At 41.4% G+C, this 27,104-nt stretch overlaps 1 protein-coding gene across 2 annotated transcripts in view; it reads right to left on the reverse strand.

Annotated features, from left to right (window-relative positions):
* Positions 1–1,244: 1,244 nt before the first annotated feature.
* Positions 1,245–27,104, reverse strand: part of LOC123755345 (galactosylceramide sulfotransferase) — a 53,311-nt gene continuing 27,451 nt past the window's right edge. For both annotated transcript variants that reach the window (XM_069327885.1, XM_045737884.2), the window contains exons 2-6: positions 9,855–9,982; positions 8,129–8,225; positions 5,365–5,454; positions 4,714–4,941; positions 1,245–2,638 (exon numbers count right to left, since the gene is read on the reverse strand). In XM_069327885.1, coding sequence (XP_069183986.1) covers positions 2,024–2,638; positions 4,714–4,941; positions 5,365–5,454; positions 8,129–8,225; positions 9,855–9,982 — 1,158 coding nt within the window. In that variant the 3' untranslated portion in view covers positions 1,245–2,023. The remainder of the gene's footprint in view (positions 2,639–4,713; positions 4,942–5,364; positions 5,455–8,128; positions 8,226–9,854; positions 9,983–27,104) is intronic.

The raw sequence follows: 27,104 nt of genomic DNA on the forward strand, positions 1-27,104 counted from the left end.
AACTAATTATATCCTATACCAAGAAATTTGTTTTCAAGTGTGTTTTCCTCAATTTGGCGAAGTCTTAACTCATTAGATTTGGGAGCGTAGATAGTTTATAATCTCTTAAAAAATAGACAAACGGGTATTGAAACACACGATAAGTCAACAATATATTCTCAATAAATTACAAGGTGGTAAGTCTAGTTCTTGAGATGAAGCGAGAGACGGCACCGGTGGAATTCATGGAACAGATGACCGGCGTTCACTGAGCTGCTGCTGCTGGGAAAGAAAAACACTTCCAAGAAGTTGAAATCCAATGAAAGCGCCAACCCATTACCACTATATAGCACTTAGAATGGATCAGGATAAGGGATGAGGGAAAGGAATGGTGCCCAACCACTTGGACGGTCGGGGATTGAACGCCGACCTGGATGAAGCGAGACCTGTCGTTCTACCGTCCAGCCCAAAAGGGTGTGATTGTTCAAGTGAGGATAGGAGAACAGTAGGATGGAGCAGGACTTAACCTATCTTGGTCAAGAGTATTTTTTTTGTGTGTGTGCATGCGGGTTGCGGGGGCGGGGCATGTATTTTGTTGAAGAGATTGTATATGTGTGCTTTTCTGGGTCTTCTGAGTACGTCACTAAATATAGTATGGCGTTCATGGCGTGTTGTAAGTGTGTGTGTGTGTGCAACCCGTCCTCGACTCAAGTCCATTACATCCAGCGGTCGACCCCACAGACACATTCATAAATTTTAATATGTTGTTCATTCAAAACTGGAATTTTCTCAAATATAAATTAATATTATAATATATTAGCATATTGTGCATATATAGGCATAGGTTAGGTTAGGTTAGGTTAGGTTAGGTTAGGTTAGGTTAGGTGTTTAGGTTCTGTTGGCGATTATTTGTATTTGTAGTACGTGGGTGAAGCATTTACAGCGTTGTGATTCGAACAAAATTCGTCAGTGAAGCACTTGTTCCGGATATGTTCGAACGTCAGCAGTTGTGAGTCGTGTGTAAACCGCTTTTCATTCATAAACAGGGGGTTTGGCGGGTGCATGGAATCACTTTTGGATCTTTGTTTGGAGGACGGGCTGGTGTGTGTGTTAATGGCGAATAAATTAACACATGATGAATAATATGAAAATATATAACCACGAAGGAAAAATTAAACAAGAAAGGACTTGTTTAATAATAAGACTACAACAATTCAATTATGTAATTGGTAAAATAATATAGGTATAGTAAATAAAAATACTCGTTTTATAGTTATTAAACAATTTAATCAATAATAACATAAAATCTTGTGGATCATTTCCGTCTCTCGTAGATCAACACGCAAGGGATATATATATACTATTCCACTTCTCGGCGTATACACACTGAGAGTAAACTTTAATCCTGATCTATGGTCAGGGCTAAAGTATACTTGCTGGTTAGTCAGTAAACTATTGTGGTGGGCTTAATAACCTTCCCGTGGATGCTAGGCTTCAAAGACCAACCTCACCCCAAAACCTACCAACCCAAATCATGAATGCTGGTATACACCTAAAGGTTCACATACACCTAGAGGTGCATATAGATCTTGATAGTTTACTTTAAGACTGAACTACGTTCAGGTTTTAAGTATACTTGCGGGTTCGATAATAAGCTATTGTGATTGAACCAAAACAACAATCTTCCCCTTGCGTTTGATAGGCTTTAAATCCAACATCAAACTAGATCAACTGCTAATGCTATGACACTCTGAAAGCCTTGTGTAATACAATTATTAAAAGGCACTTAGGTGCTATATATACTGACACACAGGACAGTAGTCACGTTCAACAGGTTAACATCACCCAACAATTAGTATAAAAATATATCACTTGTGATATGCAGATTTGGAAGCAGCGTGCGTGAAGAAATAGAGGAAGATCTATCGAGTTGTTGACTTAGAACAATCAACTTGTTTTATATATATCACGTCTCAAACGTTTTTTGTTTGTATATATTTTCCCAAAAATGGAATGAGTTAATGTATTTAAATCTGACGTTATACTAGGATAGCTCATCAACGTTAAGTAACATCTTCTGATGTCTTCTTATTGTATCCACTAGCGGCAGCTCAGGCATTGATAACATTATACAGTTTTGGTCAGAATTATTTGCTGTGACGTAGGCACTGACCAATCCTGAGTACTCTTTAAACCTGAGGGAAGCATCTCGTCCGTTGACTTCGCGGGCGCCACAATCCTCATAGTACTCCTCCCGAAGACTGCGCAGTGCGGCTACTTCGTCTGCCATGCGTTGAACTCCGAACTCAAAGACAGCATGGCGGTGCCTGGCCAGAAAATGATTATAAAGCAACACATCAGCACTGTTTAGTTCCCGGAGTGCCTGTTGTGTTGCAGGGCTCAACGTGGGTTTAACTTCCTGCCGACGGGCGTTTTTGGCAAAGACTACAGTGTCGTGAGGACTCCAGCACAAGAGGTGCCTCAGGAGTACAAGGGATTCGTCCATGTATTCAGAAATCATCACTAAGTCAAAACGCTTATCCAGTTCCTCAATAGCACGTCTTAATTCAGTCACTGACAAATCATCTAAATATCCAAAGTCAAAAAGCATCTGGTTCTTGCCAAATTTCCCGCCATATCTTGGAAGAGATGCCAGCTCCTGAAAATATAAAATCAATGTTTATTTCATCGAATGCCAGCTTTCATGTTTGTGTATCTACTATTTGTGTTTAATATTTGTGCCTGCAGGATCGAGCTGTTAGTTCTTGGACCCCGCCTTTCTAACCGTCAGCTGTCTAATACACTGATTCCCTACCTATTTTTGTTCTCTATCGTGTGTGTGCGTGTTAAATACAATAAACTGTAATAACTAATCTGAAAAGCAAAACAAAATGTTAATGCAAGGTCACAGTGGTCAGTGAACTCAAGCCTCTCAACAGCCGTCCCATCCCAAATCCTTGTCCTGACCCCTTCCCAGTGCTATATAGTCGTATTGGCTTGGCGCTTTCCCCCTGATAGTTCCATTCCATCTCCATCTAGCCCGGAAATTCTTTCTGCCATTTCTGGCACTTTTGTACTTCTGGTTTCCATCTATGGCCTACATTTCAGGCAGGTTCAAAACAACATATAATTTGGATTGTTCCCCAGGATACAACCTACAACAGTCGCCTAACACCAGGTTACCTATTTACTGTCGGGTGAAAGAAGACATCACGTGTAAAAGAAAGTACCCAAACATCTCACCCAGCCCGGGAATCGAACCCAGGACCATAAGGTTGTGAGCCGACTGAGCCAACCGCATACAATACAACAGCATCATCACAGTGGACAGCTGCTCAATAAAATTTATAAGGATAAAGGTCATACAGTTCAGTAAGTTTTACTAAGTGCGTACAGCATTTTAGGCAAGTCTTAAGACTAATGAATTGGTTGTTCTTATAAGGTCAATATATCTCAGATTATAACTTAGAGAAGGTGTATATTTTTATAGTAATCACCTTGTAGAAATTACATTAAAGTTTGATAATAATTATACGAAATTAGTACTCGGGAAGGGTGGTTCTATTAATAAATTAAGCTAGTGATGGAGTTTGAAGTTTGGAAAATAATAATAGGCAAACGAGCTGCAAGTTTGGGAGCATTTTTATGTGTGAAAGTTGAACTGCACTCTAATCTCAACTAATGAGTAGTTTGATTCTCATATTTGTTTCTGGCCATATCTCTTTAACCCCTAAACAGCGCAATTTAAACGTACTGTCGCGGGGTGCACCTCATAGTTAACAAATCAAATGGTGAAATCACATATGACAATTGCAACACAAGATAGAAATCACAAGATAAGAAATCACATATGAAATAGCAGATAGACTATTGGATCAGTTTAAGGGCTAAATATTGCTCTAAATGCTTTAATAAATAATATTCATTTATCATATTTCTAGCAAGATTTTATATCTAGATTAAATTTTGAATTTGATGGTGAATTTAGATTTTGGTCATATCTCCTCTCCTCCTTCTTCTTCGATATTCTTAAGGGTATTCTAATCTATCACAGAGTTAGGAACTCGATAATTTCAGGTTAGTGAGACAAGTTGTGTATCGAAACATATTTAAGACAGCTTTGTTAGTTGAGTGTTGTTTTACAGCATATTTTACCAAGGACTGTTATTTGTAATGATTTTCATTTTTTCCCATAAAATTCCTAATTAAATTCTATGTACTTAACTACAAAACTGAGCTTAAGATCAAGAATAAATCTTAATTAATTTATATACGCAAAAATGGTAAGTCTCGGTGTATATATATAGCTAATAGTACTTATACGTATGTATACTGAGAAGGGCAACTCATTGTACAATCGTTGAGACGGGCACATCTTGATATATACAAGCCTGCCTTGAGGAAGATATAAGAAATAGGGAATAGTTTATATATAGATGTGAATTTAAAGCAAAATTTAAGCCATGGGGGCTATGGAGTGACTGTAAAGCAACATTTTACAACGGCATAGACACAGAAAGAGGAATAATGTACAGGACAAAGACATGCTGGAAAGCCTAAGCTGGTAGAAATAGCCTAAGCTACTCTATCCTTTTGAGATGTATTTTTTTCTTGTCTCAATAAACATACTTAAACTTGAATGCTGGAATGATTCAACATGAAGATTCAAGATGAATGGAACAGGTTAGAAAGGTATGACAACATTCAGTTAGCCTGAATTTGTTTCTTACTTACCGACAGAGGTCTTGTGCTGAACTCTGATAGCTGAAAACCATAACCATTGTCCATGTGGAAAAAGTTGAATAGGCTTTCGTAGAGAGCAGAGGGATCCCGCACGATAGTGATCCAACGAGTGTCGTTGTGGAGGATCCGAGTGTGTTCCCGCGGGTTAAGGCGGGTGTGAAGGGCGAACACGTCCACTTTCTTCTTAAGAGGCATCAGCTTCTTAGGAATCATGTTCACCTGTAAATGTTGAATACTCATTAGGTGTGGCAAATCAATGAGAACGGGGCTGCATTCCGGGTGTGTCTACCTGGAATGCAGGAGGACACATTTTGAATTTGATGGTGAATTTAGATTTTGGTCATATCTCCTTTTACGATATTCTTAAGGTTAGTCTAATCTATCACAGAGTGAGTTAGTGACTCGATAATTCCAGGTCACTGAGACAGGAGAAATTGTGTACTACATTACCTTCATTACGAAGCCTCGCATGACTACTATGTGCACGCAAAATGTATGATGAATTAACTCATAGTTAATTTAAAACAAATGAGCTTCTAATATGTGTTTTGTACGTATGATTAAATATTGTTCATCTTAAGAAAATATGAGTTAATTTATCTTACATTTGGAGTGTAAATGAGAAGGTGAAAAGTAACTTACTTTGAAGGTTTCTGGGTTGCCGAGGTAGTTGTCTGCGGCAGGCAGAGCAAAGGTTAGGTTATGTGTGTATCCGTACCTCAGGAAGATATTCTGCAAAGAAATTGGTAGGTAACTCAAAATCAAATTCCCTGGGAGGTGGAGTGCAAAACGACTTTAACTTAAGAGGCTGAATCCACCTAAGAGACACCTTTGCCCGAAACGCTATGCGTACTAGTGGCTTTAGGTATTGTATGTACTAGCTGTATCTATAAATCAATCAGAATGTTTGTGACTGCATCTATGTATGTACTTTTCCTAAATAAAATATTATTATTATTATTATACATTAGAAATATGAGAATAATAATAAATCTTACATGGTTTGAGTCAGGAAAACATTGTCATATATGTATACACTCTTTTCTAAAGTAAAGCATATTAAAAATATATCAGTGTCAGGGTAGTTAACAAATGGAATGTATTGGGCAGTGATGTGGCAGAGGCAAACGCCATACACAGTTTCACATGTAGTTTTGATAGAGCTCAATAGACTCAAGAATCTGTACATCAGTTGATTGACAATTGAGAGGCGGGACCAAATAGCCTAATTTCAATCCCTACAAGCACAACTAGGGAAGTAAAACTAGGTGAGTACTCTTCTTAAAAGATTTCCCCTGATTTACAGCTGCAAGATAACGTAAATTTATGGGATGGTAAATACTAATCTTCTTGTTTGATAAGTTTTTCACTTGAGACAGATAAGTAAGTCCCACCTGCATCTGGGTACAAGTGACAGGATGAACAATCCAGCGGGTTTTCTTCCTATTGGGGAGTTTTGTACGTGCTGCTATGGCGGTGTGTTCACTCACAGGACGAGTGCCACTGCCCAATACTGTCGCTATGGCGGTATGTTCACTCATAGGATGAGTGGTGCTGCCCAATACTGTCACTATGGTGGTGTGTCCACTCACAGGATGAGTGGCGCTGCCCAATACTGTCACTATGGCGGTGTGTTCACTCATAGGATGAGTGACGCTGCTCTATACTGTCACTATGGCGGTGCGTTCACTCACAGGATGAGTGGTGCTGCCCAATACTGTCACTATGGCGGTGTGTCCACTCACAGGATGAGTGGCGCTACCCAATACTGTCACTATGGCGGTGTGTTCACTCACAGGATGAGTGGCGCAGCCCAATACTGTCACTATGGTGGTGTGTTCACTCACAGGATGAGTGGCGCTGCCCAATACCGTCACTGTGGCGGTGTGTCCACTCACAGGATGAGTGACGCTGCCCCATACTGTCAGTCTGGCGGCATGTTCACTCACAGGATGAGTGACGCTGCCCCATACTATCACTATGGCGGTGTGTCCACTCATAGGATGAGTGACGCTGCCCAATACTGTCACTATGGCGGTGTGTTCACTCACAGGAGGAGTGACGCTGCCCAATACTGTCACTATGGCGGTGTGTTCACTCACAGGAGGAGTGACGCTGCCCAATACTGTCACTATGGCGGTGTGCTCACTCACAGGATGAGTGACGCTGCCCCATACTGTCACTCTGGCGGCATGTTCACTCACAGGATGAGTGACGCTGCCCTTTGGTGGCAAAATTTAACTTACTTGTAAAAATCTGGACGACATTCAAAATACAGTTGAGGAAACACACGGACCAGCGAGAACGCTGTGAACGAGGGAAGCATTGGAATGGTAAAGATTGTTGATCTGGAAAATGTTCTGGTGGATTGCAATATTCGGGCTCAGTTGGGTTGCAATGGAAAGATCTATGGAGTGCAGCATTGCATGGTTGCCTTGGAATATTGCTTGATACCTGCTCAAGGGGGTTCTGGGAGTTCTTCTACTCCCCAAGCCCGGCCCGAGGCCAGGCTCGACTTGTGAGAACTTGGTACAACAGGCTGTTGCTTGGAGCGGCCCGTAAGCCCACATATCCACCACAGCAAAGTTGGTCCGGCACTTCTTGAAGAAAATGATCTAGTCGAAACATTAATTTTCAATATTGATATATAAAATATTAGGAAGATGTGCTTAAGCTCCTGGGCTCTATCAATAGGTTCACCCCATCCATCGACTCTCCAGCTTTACGTTAATGATTATAGAGTTAAAGAGCACTGACACAATTGCTTCCTTGTGGCTTCTGCCATCTAATCTTGAAATAAATTTGCTGGTGAGTGATTGGTCAGTTTTGAGATTACCCATCAACCTGTGATTGGCCAATTTTGAGACTAAACATGAAGCTGGTGTTTTATTGGTTAGTTCTGAGACTACCCATGAAGCTGGTATGTGATTGGTTATATGCCCACTATGCTATTACGATTAATTAATATTGTACAATAAATAATCAAACATAAGAGTATGTAAAATAGTTTACACTCTACCCAGTGGATATACAGACATATACAGTGGTGGAAGCATGGAGTATACACACCATACTCTGGGTTTACAGACAAGGGGCCAGATTCACGAAAGCACTTACGCATGCACTTACGAACCTGTGCATCTTTTCTCAATCTTTGGCGGCTTTGTTTGCAATTATTAAACAGTTAATGAGCTCCGAAGCACCAGGAGGCTGTTTATAACAATAACAACAGTTGATTGGGAAGTTTTCACGCTTGTAAACTGTTTAATAAATGTAACCAAAGCCGTCAAAGATTGTGGAAAGATGTACACGTTCGTAAGTGCTTGCGTAAGTACTTTCGTGAATCTGGCCCAAGGAACGTGGCGGACATATGAAGATATACACAGTATACTAAGAGTATACAGACCTGGACGGTGGTAGAGGCACACTTGTGAGTCTTGAGAAACATGATATGGGTGTGTGGTGAACACTTGGGCTGGTCCTCTCCTCCCAACACACTCAAACTGTCGAAACACAAATGATATCCTTAACTACCTGTCCCCAGATCTATCGTTATATCATCATGCTACTATGCCGGAGAACGGAAAGGGAACTATCAGGGGGGAAAGCTAGAAGCCATTACGACTATATAGCGCTGGGAAAGGGACCAGGATAAGGTTTTGGGATGGGACGGGGGGAAGGAATGGTGCCCAACCACTTGGAAGGTTGGGGATTAAACGCCGACCTGCATGAAGCGAGACCGTCGCTCTACCGTCCAACCCAAGTGGGTAGCTAATGGTTAGTTCATCTATCTTCACACTACCATGTGTGAAATGCCACATATCTATGGAATATCCTATAAGATTAGTAGATTTCTAGACAATAGTACTGCTAGGCTTTGGCTAGCTACTAGTAGATGGGGACGGGGGGGAGACCTATGACAGGCTGTCGGCTTCCTGTCCCTGTCAAGGCCACAAAAGATGGCCTCAGGTAAATTGAGGTAAATATCTGAGAGGTTACACTGTCTATTAATATATCATACATATATACCATATATCAGAATTTATATATCATACATTACAATGGGGGAGGGTGTGGTTGATAACAACTATGTGAGTAGTAGCTCAGGCAGAGTGTAGTAGATAACAGTCGCGAAAGTGTGATAGATAACAGCCATCGAATTATCCAGCCCGTCCTCCAAAAATGGGGAGGTAATGTAACAGCACAAGTGTAATTATGTACTATTCCTAGCAGTCAGGAATTGTACTTATTTTCACTTAGTATTAAACCGTACTGTCAAATATATTGTGAATACTTGAGTTTCCCCTGGAAAGCTGAATAGAAAACCACGACCTAACCTAACCTTCTTAGTGTTTGAAGATCAACAGCCATGGTAGTGTGGTAGGGTGCGGCTGATCACAACAATTGAATCGAAAGAGAAAAACAAAACAAACTTGTAACACAAAATATCACAATGTGAATATTACTAAATTCGTGTGAATAATTAATCCGAAAGAAATAGTAAAAAAATAGTCCTGAAGCCAAAATAGTGATGTATAAATGTATACAACAGAGCTATAGTAGCTGTATACATACCAATGTTGGTTTACAAAGGTACTCTCCCTCCCCCCCCCCAGTATTGGGATTAAAAGGATAGGCTAAGCATTGAGGTTACATTTTCTTAATCTCTGTCTCTGTCTGTCTGTCTGTCTGTCTCTCTCTCTCTCTCTCTCTGTCTCTCTCTCTCTCTGTCTCTCTCTCTCTCTCTCTCTCTCTCTCTCTCTCTCTCTCTCTCTCTCTCTCTCTCTCTCTCTCTCTCTCTCATGCTGTGAAACGTTATTTGACTGAATTATCCAAATGTACATACAAAAATATATAAAATAAGAAAGAATAGTCAAAATAAAGGGTTATAAACAAGATAGCGAAACTATCAGACCACGATAATTCGCCCTGATAGCCAATCACTGTTTACTCTTCAAAGCAGAAGGGCCACATACTTGAGATCCCTCTCATTGGAACCTAATATTATCATCTGCTACTTTCCTGTATATGGGGAGTATTGTTCCCCTTGTGTGTGGTGGTATTGGGTGGTTGTGGTGGTGGTGGGTGGTTGTGGTGGTGGTGGGTGGGGTTTCACGCTGGAGGGGACTCACCTGAGGCTGGTGGTGGTGGTGGAGAGTATGAAGGAGGTGGTGTTGGGGGTTGTGTAGAGAAGTAGAGTGAGCAGAGTAGCCAACACCAAACTCCCAACCACCGTCTTCAGATGTCGGGTGTACAGCCCCTGCAACACATCAAGAATGTTTAGCACCTGCAACACACTATGAATGAACACTCCCCCTGCAGCGCACTTTCAAATTACTTATGGATATTAAGTGGATAAGTTGAGATTCGGATAATTCCTGGAAAAATGACTGATTAGGAAAATGGGTGATCGATCTATGGCCCAAATTACAGAGTAAGATAATAGATGCGGGATCACTTGATATATATATATATATATATATATATATATATATATATATATATATATATATATATATATATATATATATATATATATATATATATATATATATATATATATATATATATATATATTAATGAATTTGGCTGGATATAAATAGTCGCTGCTTCGTAACAGGCCAATAGGCCTTATGCCTCTTTTTCTGTATTGTATCTACAGTCTCAGTTTAAACATTTATGTTCTCTGTATTCCATCATCTTATTCCTTAGTTGTTGTTTAAGATTCGCTACCTAGAACAAAAAGTTCGAAGTAGCACGGGCTATGGTGAGCCCGTCTTGTTCCTTAGTTCTGTTTCGGAATGGAATCTATGTATACTTTATTTCTTCTGAGTCCTCATGACTTTGATAAAGTCCCTAGTGTACTTACTAGGTACTTTATTTGATAAAGCTTATTTACCTAGTTGTACTCATCTGGTTGTGCTTGTGGGGGGGGGGGGGGGGTTGAGCTATGGCTCTTTGGGCCCGCCTCTCAACTGTCAATCAACTGGTGTACAGGTTCCTGAGCCTACTGGGCTCTATTATATCTACATTTAAAACTGTGTATGGAGTGTGTGTGTGTGTGTGTGTGTGTGTGTGTGTGTGTGTGTGTGTGTGTGTGTGTGTGTATGTGTGTGTGTGTGTGTGTGTGTGTGTGTGTGTGTGTGTGTGTGTGTGTGTGTGTGTGTGTGTGTGCGCGTGTTCACACAAACTATTGTAGACATTTCCATGGTACCATTATTACAATGAAAATCATCATATATATATTTTTTGTCTGGAATAATTTATTTTTCACCATCGAGTTCTCTTTCCCTTTGAATGGGCACTGGAAATGGTTTTAACAAATTGAATATGTTCGAAAATCGAACACTACTTAATAATACAATCTGCAACCAATATAGATCCGGTCAGTAATGTGATCATGAACAAAAACATCTACCGAACGACAAAAGTTATCACGATGTTTTGAAATTTAGAACGAAAATAGAGACTATTTTTGTTACGAGAAATTCTGGATTTGACTATTATTTTCACATAAACAATTTCAGTTGGACTGGAGACCCCGGATATATATTGGGGTTCAGCAGATTGGTCGAGGCGAGGTGAAAAGGGTTTTCTTCCACTGAAACGTGAGATATTAAATAAGAACCTTTGGAAATTTTGCTTTATAAGCACAGTTTTGTCTCTCTAATTTTTTTTTTTGAGATATATACAAGAGTTGTTACATTCTTGTACAGCCACTAGTACGCGTAGCGTTTCGGGCAAGTCCTTAATCCTATGGTCCCTGGAATACGATCCCCGGCCGCAAAGAATCGTTTTTTCATCCAAGTACACATTTTACTGTTGCGTTAAACAGAGGCTACAGTTAAGGAATTGCGCCCAGTAAATCCTCCCCGGCCAGGATACGAACCCATGACATAGCGCTCGCGGAACGCCAGGCGAGTGTCTTACCACTACACCACGAAGACTGCTAAACGTGGAACAGCTGACAGAAACCTTTAGATGGCAGACGCCATGCTCCTCTAATCCCCAGGGCAGACATCTGGCAGTGTTGCAGGACTGTGATGAGTGCAACAGATGTGTGTGTGAGTGCAACATGAGGGATGCTGGTGTGCCGCGTCCCTCATAATGCAACGCAATTTGCAAGATGGTCCCCATTGCTTAATTTATTACCTTTCACTCGTAGGTACACAGATAATTGGTCTTTATTAGTGGCACGGATACGTAAAACAAAATTATATGTGTGAGATATATAATAATATAACGTTTAAAAATATATATAGCCTAATGACATGTCTTTGGTCTGAATGACATGTTCTTGTTCAGAATGACATGTCCTTGTTCAGAATGACATGTTCTTGGTCAGAATGACATGTTCTTGTTCAGAATGACATGTTCTTGTTCAGAATGACATGTTCTTGTTCAGAATGACATGTCCTTGGTCAGAATGACATGTTCTTCGTCACAATAGCACATCCTTTGAACAAGAAACTCACATCCTTCGAAAGAATAATAGTCCTACTGCCGAATGGCAAGTCCTTTGAACGAATGGAGAGTCCTGTCAACAAATAGTGAGTCCTGTCAACAAATAGTGAGTCCTGAAAACGAAAGGTGAGTTCGGTGAACAAAAAGCTAATCCTGTGACTGAATAGTGAGTAATATGACCGAATAGTGAGTCCTTTAACCGAATAGTGAGTCATATGACATGACAAAACAGTGTTAGGCTCCCAGCATCGCTGTTTAAAGACTTTCAATATTATATAATTATTATTGCTATTATTAATAATTAATTGTATTGAATTTGTAGATATACAACAGTTTCGTGATCACTTTAGGCAGAGTTTGTGAATGTATTACATTTCTTAATTGCTTGTCTTAATGTTCATATAAAATGCGTTGTATTTCTTGGGGTCAAGCCGGAGTCAAGCTATTTTTATTTCAAATTTTCAGGTTATGTTTCATTTATTTCTGCATGAAGTAACTAAAAATTTCATAGTGAGCGCAAAGCGAAGTTACTTTGGTTAAGTAAAGTTTGTGAATTGCGAGTTGTAAAGGAGAGAGTTTGTTATTGAATTCGAGGTCTAACTTTCTCCATAAAAGCCAAACAGTTCGTACCTTTTGATGATACAGCTGTGTTGACTCATCAATTTATACTGGTGAAAGCTCAACACCTCATCAAACAGCCTTCACTATTTTATAATCATTTGAATGTTTACATTTTGAATGCCTTCTAAATGTGTCCAAATGAAGCCTTTGCTCCCTCGAGTTATGTAAATTAGCATTATGTAAACACACAACCCGTCCCCGACTCAAGTCCATTCCATCCAGCGGTCGACCCCACAGACGCATTCATAAATTTTAACACGCTGTTCATTCAAACCAGGAATTTTCTCAAATATAAATTAATATTATATAATATTAGCATTTTGTGCATATATAGGCATAGGTTAGGTGTTTAGGTTCTGTTGGCGATTATTTGTATTTGTAGTACGTGGGTGAAGCATTTATAGCGTTGTGATTCGAACAAAATTCCTCAGTGAAACACTTGTTCCGGAAGTGTTCGAACGTCAGCAGTTGTGAGTCGTGTGTAAACCGCTTTTCATTCATAAACAGGGGGTTTGGCGGGTGCATGGAATCACTTTTGTATCTTTGTTTGGAGGACGGGCTGCATTTACAGCGCTGTGGTTCGAAAAAAAGTCATCAGTGAAGCACTTGTTCCGGAAGTGTTCGACCGAAATCAGTTGTGAGTCGTGTGTAAACCGTTTTTCATTCATAAACAGGGGGTTTGGCGGGTGCATGGAATCACTTTTGGGTCTTTGTTTGACGGACGTGCTGAAACACAACAAACTTTGTGTCGAAGCCGTAAGAGTTTCGTGTGGATTCCACATTGTCTTAAAAAAAAAATATCAAAAACGTGTGTGCTTGACAGTAGGTTTTGGCATGACAATTATTTACACCAGAGTGAAAGTGAATGACGCGAAAGCTTGGATTAATCACCAGCTCGGTGGCTCCGAATTCTCAGTGGATCCGGGTGGAACCCAAGTTGTGAAACCTTTACCATATAATGATCCATGGGTTCATGCGTGCGACGGGGGTTCCCTAGGACGCTAGTTCGATCCCCCCGTCTTGCTCCAAAGATCTTCACACTATTATCTTCTTGTGGAGGTTCCAGTTTCCATTACATTAGTCAGTTATATACCACTCTGCTCTCGTAAGAGCCTTGAATGGCTAATGATGCTATGCTTAAAGTGAGAAAAACTCGAATTAGCGACAGGAATCAATCGGATAATATTAGTCAAATTGTCTTTACTGTGACAGACGTAATCAAATCAAATGAATTAGTAGAAGAGACCATAGAAACAACGTTAATAAACAGTTAAATAAGGAAAGATGGCAAAGAAAACGTGGAAAGGGAGGGATTACGTTGACGAGTGACTGGCTTCAAAGACAACTGATGCTTGACCCATTAAACGCATCCATCTAGGAGACCCCGCTGCCCTTCTCATCTCCCAGGGGTCCGGAACTGGTATCCTATTCTCAGCCCTCAGGTTCCTAGCTACAAAATACACTAGCTACAAAATACAACATACCTCTCTGTCAGGTGTTTATCACCTGCTTACACTGCCACAAAATACACCATACCTCCCACAGATCCTTGTAAATACTTCACCCCATAAAAGTTCCTGATAGATGTGTAAACAGAAGCACCTCAGTTCACATGTGTAAATACACCGCCACGAAACACACTACACCCCCACTCAGATCGTCGCTACAGAACACACTGCCCCACTCAACTTTCAATTGCTCGCTTTACCTCTCTGAAAAAGCTGCGGGGATCACTGTCCCTTTAAGGTTCCAGTCGTCTGGATCACGCCAAAGAGTCACAGATAGCTGGACGTTTCCCGGATCTACATTCCCAGTCTGACAAAGGCACAGGTAATCGTCAGGTGGCTTGATGTTCAGGGATATTATTTCCCCCTGCTGGCTTCACAAGGCTTCTCTAGTTCTGCTGTATAATGTATTGACGGTTGTATAATGTATTGACCACGACTCTTGCTATTTTCATACAGTTACTCGAAAATTCCTCATGTTTCCTATATTAGAGTCATCGAAGTGTCTATATTCTCTTGGGTACTCAACTGTGGTTGGAGGGGGTTGAGCTTCGGTTCTTTGGTCCCGCCTCTCAATTGTCAGTTAACTGGTGTACGGGTTCCTGAGTCTATTGGGCTCTATCATATCTGTATTGGGAGCTGTGTATGGAGTCTGCCTCCACCACATCACTGCCTAATGTATTCCGTTTGTTAACTACTCTGGCAATGAAACAATAATTATTTCTATTGTCTCTGTGGTTCGCCTGTCTCCCCCTTGTGTGTGTGTGTGTGTGTGTGTGTGTGTGTGTGTGTGTGTGTGTGTGTGTGTGTGTGTGTGTGTGTGTGTGTGTGTTTACTATTTGTGCCTGCAGAATCGAGCTATACGCTCTTGGACTCCGCCTTTCTAACCAATCTATTGTTCCTCTATTGCGTATACTACATATATTTCTCTCCACAGTTACAGCCCCGCTCCTGTGCCAGGTAAGTCCACGACGGGCTCGCCATATCCCGTGCTACTAACCATGTTCACATCTTACCAGCCAGATTTGAGCTGTCTAGTGTACCCATGTAATTAGACGATCTTTGCTAAGTGACATCTAATTGCAATAACGTCTGCCTTATATTAACCTACCTGATTGTTACTTGGTTATGGTTATATGTATATAGAGATTGTAAATAAACTGTGTCATTTATATAAGTTCGCCGCAGTAAACTGGTGGATTGTACTTAAGACTTTCACGCAACTCTAGACACTTTGAACTTACATATTTGAGGCCAGGAGGTTCACTGATTTATGAGGGAAAGTTCTACTCCACGAGCCATGGTAGAGAGCGTGACATAACAACCCATTATAACTCAAGACGGTCAGCCACCAGCAGTATCACTTTAACTCTACATTTCTCACGAATATCATTCAATTGATCATTCACTCATTAACTAATTCATTTAGAATATGTTCTAAATACAAATACATTCAACAAACTAAAATCCAGAGAGAAAGAGTTGACAGAAATTAAAATACTCGATGTTAAACTAATATTTACACCTCAAAGAGAAAACAAATGGATTAAAATATAATAGACTTTTCAATCTGTAAAAGACAAAAGAATCGTCAATGGGCTGAAATATTTCAGTAAATTGAAAGTTTACGAGGATTCATATGCCTTGTATAAGACTTCCTTGTGTCACCAGCTGCTCATTGAAAGATATAAGACTTTCTCTTGTCGCTTGAAGATTTGTGGTATATATATATATATATATATATATATATATATATATATATATATATATATATATATATATATGGGAATTAATAATATAAATCACATCGATATTGTGGGGTTGAAGAATGCCATGGGCTGAGGAGCAGCCGTTTGGTGCTGGTGAGGTTGCTATGAACTTGGTCTGCTTCGTGACCTCCTCCGCGCACGCTCGGTCTTGTTGGCCTACTGAACCGAATATTTACCTGAATTTACCTGAGGGCCACTTACCCTAGTGGCCTCGGCGAGGGACAGGAAGCCGGCGGCTTGTTAAAAGGTATTCCCTCTCCTCCATTTGCCCTAAAATTATGCGAATTAATTATTCATGTATTGACAACTGACATATGGTGTGAACCTAAATTACCTGGAGCCTTCGGTGAACCAGTTTCACCTTGACGTGACCTGTGGTTCACTGTGATTATACTATCCATATATAATGACCCTCCAAGTGTCATTCGGGTCACGACCATAGAATAACCTTCTAGACTATTATCTGGATAGATAACCACGATACAGTTTGTCATGTGTCATCACCAAAGGAGGAAATAGGGACGACTTCTAACCTGTCCCAATTTCAGACCTATTTGAGGACCAGAGGTTCCTAGTAGGACATAAGCCATAAACCGCCCAATCAGCGGCAACCTCTCATCTTGCAAATTACGTCTGAATTTGACTGTTTACCCGAATGGCCGAAAATGGACGTAATTTGAAAATTAAACAAAATTGAAAATAAAATATGGATTTTTTTTTCCGAAACAGTAAGTTAAGAGGCCTCTAGTAGGTTAGGAGGGCAGGAAGTTCTCCTAAGGTTTCAAAACGTCATGAAAACCGTTAATTGAAAGTTTCCTCTCCTAACCTAACCGAGTAAGCCGGAGGACTCAAACAGAAAACTGGACAGTACATTACTTTCGTGATCCGATTTCATTTCAAATTGCGTCCGTTTTTGGCCATAGCGCGCATACGAGCGAAAAGCCACGTTATTTTTAAGAGGACGGATTACACTGTCAACGGCTGCTGATGCGACCGTCAACCTGTCCACTGTCAAACGGTAAACAGTGTTTCCGTGACCTGTTCAGATCACTGTTTAGAAAAGTAATCAAAGGTTATCTTGTAAGTGCTTGTTCAGATAAGACGGAGCTTATCAGTATGAATATGAGGACTAATATTTGTTCTGTATTCGTGATCATGCTGCCTCGTACGGGGTCAATAGGAGCTGCTCGCATGGGTCAATAGGAGCTGCTCGCATGGGTCAATAGGAGCTGCTCGCATGGGTCAATAGGAGCTGCTCGCATGGGTCAATAGGAGCTGCTCGCATGGGTCAATAGAAGCTGCTCGCATGGGTCAATAGAATCTGCTCGCATGGGGTCAATAGGAGCTGCTCGCATGGGGTCAATAGAAGCTGCTCGCATGGGGTCAATAGGAGCTGCTCGTATGGGGTCAATAGAAGCTGCTCGCATGGGGTTAATAGGAGCTGCTCGCATGGGTCAATAGGAGCTGCTTGTATTGATCATTCATAACTGCCAGCACTCATCATGGAGGGATGATAACTTCCAGCACTCATCATGGAGAAGGATGATAACTCCCAGCACCCATCATGGAGAAGAATGATAACTCCCAGCACCCATCAATGGGAAGAATGATAACTCCCAGCACCCATCAAGGAGGATTATAACTCCCAGCACCCGTCAATGGGAAGAATGATAACTCCCAGCACCCGTCAATGGGAAGAATGATAACTCCCAGCACTCATCATGGAGAGGAATGATAACTCCCAGCACTCATCAATGGGAAGAATGATAACTCCCAGCACTCATCATGGAGAGGAATGATAACTCCCAGCACTCATCAATGGGAAGAATGATAACTCCCAGCACTCATCATAGAGAGGAATGATAACTCCCAGCACTCATCAATGGGAAGAATGATAACTCCCAGCACTCATCAATGGGAAGAATGATAACTCCCAGCACTCATCATAGAGAAGAATGATAACTCCCAGCACTCATCATGGAGAAGAATGATAACTCCCAGCACTCATAATGGAGAAGAATGATAACTCCCAGCACTCATCATGGAGAAGAATGATAACTCCCAGCACTCATCATGGAGAAGAATGATAACTCCCAGCACTCATCATGGAGAAGAATGATAACTCCCAGCACTCATCATGGAGAGGGATGATAACTCCCAGCACTCATCAATGGGAAGAATGATAACTCCCAGCACTCATCAATGAGAAGAATGATAACTCCCAGCACTCATCATGAAGGAGGATGATAACTCACAGCACTCATCATACAGGGGATCACTGCAGGTGTAATTACTGAAGTAAATGTTGCGTCATCAGAAAATCGATTGCCAGCCCCCCCCCCTCTCCTCCCCCTCTAGTCCTGTCTCGGTTTACCGCACTTGCGTTAGTTTACGTTAGAGTTTACGTAAGAGTTTACATAAGAGTTTATGTAAGAGTTTACGTAAGAGTTTATGTAAGAGTTTACGTAAGAGTTTACGTAAGAGTTTGCGTTAGAGTTTACGTAAGAGTTTACGTAAGAGTTTACGTAAGAGTTTACCTGACTAGCGTATGAGTATACCCCTCCCCCCCTTACACACACGTACATACATACATTCCATTCATTGTTTCAAATGTGGATATGATAGAGCTCAATAGGCTCAGGTACATATACACCAGTTGATTGACAGATGAAAGGCGGGACCAAAGAGTCGAGACTCAACCCTCTCTCCTCCCAGCATGCGAAATTATGTGACAGAATCGTAAATACACACACACACGCGCACGTGCACACTAGTCTAGTGGCATACCTTTTGGACTTTTTCCAGCTTCGTCTTGTGCTTGACAAGGTACGGGCTCCATGCGGCCCCAGCATGGAGCCCGTACCTTGTCAAGCACAAGACGAAGCTGGAAAAAGTCCAAAGGTATGCCACTAGACTAGTCCCAGAACTAAGAGGCATGAGTTACGAGGAAAGGCTGCGGGAAATGCACCTTACGACACTGGAAGACAGAAGAGTAAGGGGAGACATGATCACAACCTACAAAATCCTCAGAGGAATCGACCGGGTAAACAAGGATAAACTATTCAACACTGGTGGGACGCGAACAAGGGGACACAGGTGGAAACTGAGAACTCACATGAGCCACAGAGACGTTAGAAGGAACTTTTTCAGTGTCAGAGTAGTTAACGGATGGAATGCATTAGGAAGTGATGTGGTGGAGGCTGACTCCATACACAGTTTTAAATGTAGATATGATAGAGCCCAGTAGGCTCAGGAATCTGTACACCAGTTGATTGACAGTTGAGAGGCGGGACCAAAGAGCCAAAGCTCAACCCCCGCAAGCACAAATAGGTGAGTACAAATAGGTGAGTACACACACACACACCACTCAGTCTTACACAATACACAGTCATACCACACCACGCAACATTCCACACCGGCACTCATGTACCGCAATCTATTATACTATTTATCTTCTACCTTATTCATGGGTATCGAACCGAAATGAGTTGTGACGCGCACTGCCTCCCGCGCAGCTCATTTCGACCTCAAATATTATATATATATATATATACCTGTGATAGCCAATTCGAACGCCATATTGGACATCCCTGTTTACTAAAGACAGGTCAATATGTATATTTTGTCCTATTTTACTGTGAATTAGGACATCAGCCTGCTGTTAGCCTGCCAGCAGGACATCTGACGACTGCTAGCAGGCTGAGAGCTTTCCTGGTCTGTTTTAATCCCTAGTTTTCACTTGGAGTGGCTTATTACGCATATAAATATTATTTTTCGCGTTCGTGACTTATTTGCTAAACGGACTATGTGTAAGAAGCAACTTCCGATTGATATTCTTTTAAAATCACCTTGAAAGAGGTCAGGGACGCGAGTTTGATCCCAATGTATAACCTGAATATTTTTTTTTCAGCTATATCATATTTTCTGAGTTCATTGTCCACTATGCCCCTTCAATGGCTCACTTCAATTATTTTATTCCCCAAAAACTATAAATGGAGAAGATTGCTTTAAGTGGAAAGAATTACTATAAGTGGGTGGAATTACTTATAATTACAGCTATAGAAACTATAGAACGCTTAGCATTTCGGATAACATTTATGAACGCACACCTTTTCGGGCAAAATTTACGAACCCACAACGTTTCGGGCAAAATTTATGATATATTTCTGGAAAATATCGAAGTTCGATCTTCGGAGCAAGCGGAAACAAATGGGCAAAGTTTCTTTCACCCTGATGCCCTCTGTTACCTAGCAGTAAATAGGTACCTGGGAGTTAGACAGCTGTTACGGGCTGCTTCCTAGGGGGAGGGGTGTAACAAAAAGGAGGCCTGATCGAGGACCGAGCCGTGGGGACGCTAAGGCCCGAAATCATCTCATAATAACCTCAAGATAGCCCGACACTGGTTTAGTACCTCCTATCTGTCCCGTTTTCTGAATATTGGGACTATGTTTGCATTTTTAAAAATTCTGAAAAGTTTCGAGTCTCAAGTGTTTTATTGAAAAGGTTATTTCACCAGTGACAAAGAACCTCTGCAACCTCATTCAACGCCACGGTGATATTAAGTCTGGTTCTATAGCTCTGGGGCCTGATTCACGCAGCAGTTACGCAAGTACTTACGAACGTGTACATCTTTCCTCAACCTTTGACGGCTTTGGTTACATTTATTAAACAGTTTACAAGCATGAAAACTTTTCAGTCAACTGTTGTTATTGTTATAAACAGCCTCCTGGTGCTTCGGAGCTCATTAACTGCTTAATATTTGTAAACAAAGCGGCCAAAGATTGAAAAAAGATGTATAGGTTCATAAGTGCGTGCGTAACTGCTTCGTGAATCTGACCCCTGGCTTTTAATCTCGCAGTCTGATCTACACGCTGGTTCTTTTGTAGAGACCTGAAATATATTCTTGAGTTCCTCACATACCTCCTTGTCGTTTTCTGTGAGAATTCCATTTTGCTCCTTCATAATGAGGATATAGTCTCATACTATTGTTTTCCTTCTTATAGGGCTATACAAATTAATTTTGGTTGGTTCTTAGGCTTGGAATACACAAGTACTCCACAGAAAAACGTCCCAATGTCGTTTTAAAATATTCCTTGAGCTTCCTTACTGATTCAGGTGAATTAATTTCCTGAGTGGGATCCCGGGATATTTGTCAAGCATAGGTAAAGGGAATGTGCGAATGAATTGGGCTGGATATATATAGGAGCTGCCTCGTATGGGTCAATAGGCTTTCTGCAGGTTTCTTAATTCTTATGTTCATGTGTTAGAGCAAGATGACGGTGGTACATTAGTTTTTAAAAGTGTGTGTGTGTGTGCCTGAGGAGTCTAGGGACGCGGGTTCGATTCCATCGTATGACTTCATTATCTTTACATAGATACATTACGTTCATGGGAGTTCATTAGTTGTTCATGATGTTATGTCTTCTTCTTTCCTTCCTTCTCTCTCTCTCTCTCTCTCTCTCTCTCTCTCTCTCTCTCTCTCTCTCTCTCTCTCTCTCTCTCTCTCTCTACATATCATATAGTTTTCAACGCCAAATAAAACACATAATTTTAACAGAACAATGCTAATAGGAACATGTACTGAAGATACGAAATATTTACATACATAAACCCGTTGCTTTCCAGTTTCCAGTCAGCTGTCAGCTGTATAATGACAGGTCTGGTTTTTTCCAACTCTGACGCGCCTTCTTCCCTTTTTAACATAAAACCTAATTATGAGATCAGCGTAAAATTTGGGCGCGCAATTACGGTTGCCTTTGAGACGAAAATAGCATAATAGAACGCCATTAAGCCCCACTGTAAGTCTGTAGTTGATTAAATTGATAGTCTCGCTACGGGAACAATGTCAAATAGATCCGAGGCGGTCGCCGAAATGTAGTTTCTACAAGAAAATGTTGAGATGGGTATATGTCTGTATTATTGTGAGAAGGGAAACAAATGAAACTCGACGCCATTTCCTAAATTCAGTCATCCTGCAAAGTTTGGTGAGGCTAGCCGTTCGCCTCTGGCCTCCATCTTCGAAGACACAGACATTTTTGGTAAATATAAATATGTTTTATTTTAACATAAGATATGCATTTAATTTTCATGGAGCCATTATCAGGTTCTTCGGTAAATCTAGTGTAGATTAACGTAGTTAATGTTTACAAAATTGGGACCTCGACATGGCTAACTGCAGGCTTCCGGTCCCCGACAAAGGGAATTATTATTATAATGTGATGAGGTAACACGTGATCAGTGAGTGACTATCAAAACTCATTAACAGTAAACTCATGTTTTTGTTCATTCATGTTTCACACAATCATGAGTCAACATCAGTTACTCACTTTTCTCACAATCACGAGGCAGCATCACTCATCTCCCACACCATCTTGATGCAGCATCAGTCACTCACCTTCTAACAGACGTTTCCACTTTAAATCCCATGAATAAAACCTTCCTTTGAGCTTAATCAAATTTCCTCATAATTAATCCCTCATTCATTTCAGCTCTTGCCAACACGACATTCACAGCTCATAATATTTGCTTCGATATTACTCATAACTTTTATTTTACACACACGTGTCAGAATTCAAATGTTTTCAGACCTTCGACCTCATTTGGAACGTTATAAGCTTCAGGTCGCAAATGAATGTTGCTTGTATAATGAATGTGAAAGTTGAAAAGAATGAGTTACTAGGAATAACATGAGAATTAAGAAACTGCAGAAGGCATGTCGGTATATACGAGAAAGATTCTGTTTATATCCACCCAAAGTCATGTGAATTCAAAGTTGTTTGGTTAAGGGGTGAGGCGAGGATGGGAGTAAACAAACCCACAGGGGCCGTGACGAGGATTCGAACCTACGTTTCGAGAGGATCCTAGACGCTGCCTTAAGCTAGGCAGCGTCTGGGATCCTATCGGACGTAGGTTCGAATCCTCGTCACAGCCCTTGTCGATTTGTTCATTTGATGCATAAGGCTATTGTGATTTCTGTGTGTAGTGAGAATGGGGATGTTTGGTTGATGAGTGAGGCAAGAAATGGGCTGCCTGGTTGAGGAGAGAGGCGATGGTTGGGTATTAACATGTTATCAGTACATATGAACTCTGTACAGTGATACCAATGTGCGGAGTTCATTTGTCGTGTTATGGGAGCCGGTCGGCCGAGCGGACAGCACGCTGGATTTGTGATCCTGTGGTCCTGGGTTCGATCCCAGGCGCCGGCGAGAAACAATGGGCAGAGTTTCTTTCACCCTATGCCCCTGTTACCTAGCAGTAAAATAGGTACCTGGGTGTTAGTCAGCTGTCATGGGCTGCTTCCTGGGGGTGGAGGCCTGGTCGAGGACCGGACCGCGGGGACACTAAAAAGCCCCGAAATCATCTTAAGGTAACCTCATGGTATGGGGGTTTAAAACGCTCAAACCACCTTAGCCTCACTAGTCGCTGTATTACTCTTCAGCTTCATGATCTATAATACAATATTTACACCATTGTATTATGAATGTTCCAGTGGCGTTTTCCGGATGGAATCAACTAAATAATCTTGTAGTACTTCTGAGTGACGTTCTTTTGAACTCATGAACGTTCACGCATGAACGAGTGAACGTTCTTTTGAACATGGTTCCGTTGGAAGTGTATGTGCTTGGTGAGGCCAGAGACGCGGGTTCAATCCAATTGTATAACCCCAGGTATGTTCTCACAGATACATTAGGTTACTGTGATTCCATTGTGCATCAATTCATAACATAGTTTTTTTCCTTCTAACAAAAGTTTTCCTCTTCCCATACTTATTCGCTAGCTTTACTCCTACTGGGCTATTGTCCTTCTCAACCATGTAACCTCGTCCAATGGCCAGTCAGGTAGATTCTTCATTAATCACTGAGGTAGAAAAACTATCTCGAATTGTTTTTCAGTAAACCTGCCTCCCAAAGTCTTCCCACAGCTCCCTAATGCTATCTCGCAGCATTGGCAGCTGAGAGGAATTGGGGAAGAAAGGTTGGAGATAGATGGAAAGAGATAGATAGAGAGAGAGAGAGAGAGAGAGAGAGAGAGAGAGAGAGAGAGAGAGAGAGAGAGAGAGAGAGAGAGAGAGAGAGAGAGAGAGAGAGAGAGAGAGAGAGAGAGAGAGAGAGGCCAATAGAAGCTAGAGAGCAAAGTAACCACACAGCTTATCTTAGATACTTAATTATATTTACAAAGACAGTATGTAAGTTAAAACCGATTCTCACCCTTCGAAACAATTTAGAACAATATTTGTTAACATTGGAACGTGTTTTACATATTCACTCTATGTGAGAAAGCTGCATGAACGCGCAAGCCATAGATCACTCAGAACTCTATTTGACCCGGCCAGGATTCGAACCCATTCCGTCCAGGATCACCCCTAAACGTACACAGTACCGTGACCACCGCACCAATGATCGTCTATAAGGATTTAGAGAATCCTAGTAGACGAAATTTAACACGTGATGAAGAATGTGACAGTTTCAGACTACGAAAGAAGGATTGAAACAGGAATTTCCTTAAGTACTTTCGTATTTAATAATACATCTTCAGAAGGATCTTTATTTATTTAATAGTCCTTTAATTAAATGGTGACGTTTAGTACGTCGGTGATAGTGACGTCTGGTACGTCGGTGATAGTGACGTCTGATACGTCGGTGATAGTGACGCCTGGTATGTCGGTGATAGTGAAGTCTGGTACGTCGGTGATAGTGACGTCTGGTACGTCGGTGATAGTGACGCCTGGTACGTCGGTGATAGTGATGCCTGGTACGTCGGTGATAGTGACGTCTGATACGTCGGTGAAATCTTGCTTGTTATCAGTTGCATGTCATTAGTATGTTATGGACTCCCTGGGAATATGTTGCAGATGCCATTAGTACAATGTGGGGGGTCCTGTAAATGTGGAATTCTTTGGGATAACTCAAGTAGATGTTTCTTGATCTCTAATGCAGTTAGCAACAGTACTATTAAACTAATACATCCACAGGAGCCTTAAAGAGGGTTCGAATCCGTGCGCTGGGTGTAACAGAACTATTGTTAACATGCACTGTTGTGCTTCATAAATAATGTCTTATAGTTAAAGGTTTATTGGTCACGTGTCAGAAGTGCTGTGACCACTGACAGGTGTTTTCTCAACACCTGTTGTGAACAGGTGTACAGAATGAAGTACTTACACAGTTCTTGGACTCCATAGATAGTGTTATCTAGCAAGCTCCTATTGGCCAATATGAAGCAGCTCCTTCTGATATCCACCCGAACTCATAGGTCTAACCTACGCTTGAAACAATCCACCGATGCAGGCGATGAGTCACAATAACGTGGCTAAATTATGTTGACCAGACTACACACTAGAAGGTGAAGGGACGACGACGTTTCGGTCCGTCCAGGACCATTCTCAAGTCGATTGAGAATGGTCCAGGACGGACCGAAACGTCGTCGTCGTCCCTTCACCTTCTAGTGTGTGGTCTGGTCAACAATCCACCGATCCCACGTCAACTGTGTTACCCGCCAAATTGTTCCATAGATCATCCACCTTATTCGCAAATGAGTGTAACTAAACAAGCAACTTCAATCAGAAGACAAAAACTGCCTCTCCGTCCTGGTAACAAATCACCGTAACAATTCTAGATAAGATAGAGTAACAACGTTGTATTATGACGCTGTATTTATGCTGGCGGGAACCCCCCCCCCTCCCCCCCTTTTGGCACGCGATCACGTGACCCACAGACCAAACCTCCCCCCCCCTGCGGTAGAGTTTTTGCTTCTCCAAGCAAAGTCCCGCGGCGCGCTCCGTCTAATCAATGAGCCAAGCAGTTTGTTGATAATATTAACAACTTGTTAATATTAACTTACACAATAACTTATTGTGTAAGTTACCTTGTGTAACTTACACAAGGAGTTGCGCTGGAAGATCGTGGTGAATTTTAGCGTTTTATTTCATTTTATTTAAGCGAAGGAGTGGGTTTTTCTATAGGGGTTTAACTGAGTGTATTATCCCTAGTTGTATTTACCTGTATTGCTGTTGTATTTGTGCCTACTAAATCGAGCTTTTATCGAGGATGTAGACTGAGAGTAAAATCGAAATGAAAACAGGAATACGTATTGAAAATAGTCAGCTGTATAAGGTCATATGACAGGTGTTGAGAAAACACCTGTATAAGGTCATATGACAGGTGTTGAGAAAACAGCTGTATAAGGTCATATGACAGGTGTTGAGAAAACACCTGTATAAGGTCATGACAGGTGTTGAGAAAACACCTGTATAAGGTCATATGACAGGTGTTGAGAAAACACCTGTATAAGGTCATATGACAGGTGTTGAGAAAACACTTGTCAGTGGTCACAGCACTTCTGACACGTGACCAATACAACTTTTTCTATAAGACATTATTTATGAAACACAACAGTGCATGTTAATTAACACTACTACTGTTACACCCAGCGTACGGTTTCGAACCCTCTTTAAGGGCCCTGTGGATGTATTAGTTTAATAGTACTGTTGCTAACTGCATTAGAGATCAAGAAACATCTACTTGAGTTATCCCAAAGAATTCCACATTTACAGGACCCCCCCACATTGCACTAATGGCATCTGCAACATATTCCCAGGGAGTCCATAACATACTAATGACATGCAACAGATAACAAGCAAGATTTCACCGACGTATCAGACGTCACTATCACCGACGTATCAGACGTCACCATCACCGACGTATCAGACGTCACCATCACCGACGTATCAGACGTCACTATCACCGACGTATCAGACGTCACCATCACCGACGTATCAGACGTCACCATCACCGACGTATCAGACGTCACCATCACCGACGTATCAGACGTCACCATCTTTCCGATACCAGCATTCAACAGTACTTAAGCTCCGAGTGGACAGCACTTGGGGGGTCGTAGTCCAAATGGTCCTGGGTTCGATTCCCGGCGGAGGCGGAAACAAATGGGTAGAATGTCTATCACCTCTCATGCACCTATTTACCCAGTGGTAAATAGGTACCTGGGAGTTAGACAGCTGCTACAGGCT

This window comes from Procambarus clarkii, chromosome 20 (assembly GCF_040958095.1).
Source record: "Procambarus clarkii isolate CNS0578487 chromosome 20, FALCON_Pclarkii_2.0, whole genome shotgun sequence".
In the NCBI taxonomy this organism is placed as follows: Eukaryota; Metazoa; Arthropoda; class Malacostraca; order Decapoda; family Cambaridae; genus Procambarus; species Procambarus clarkii.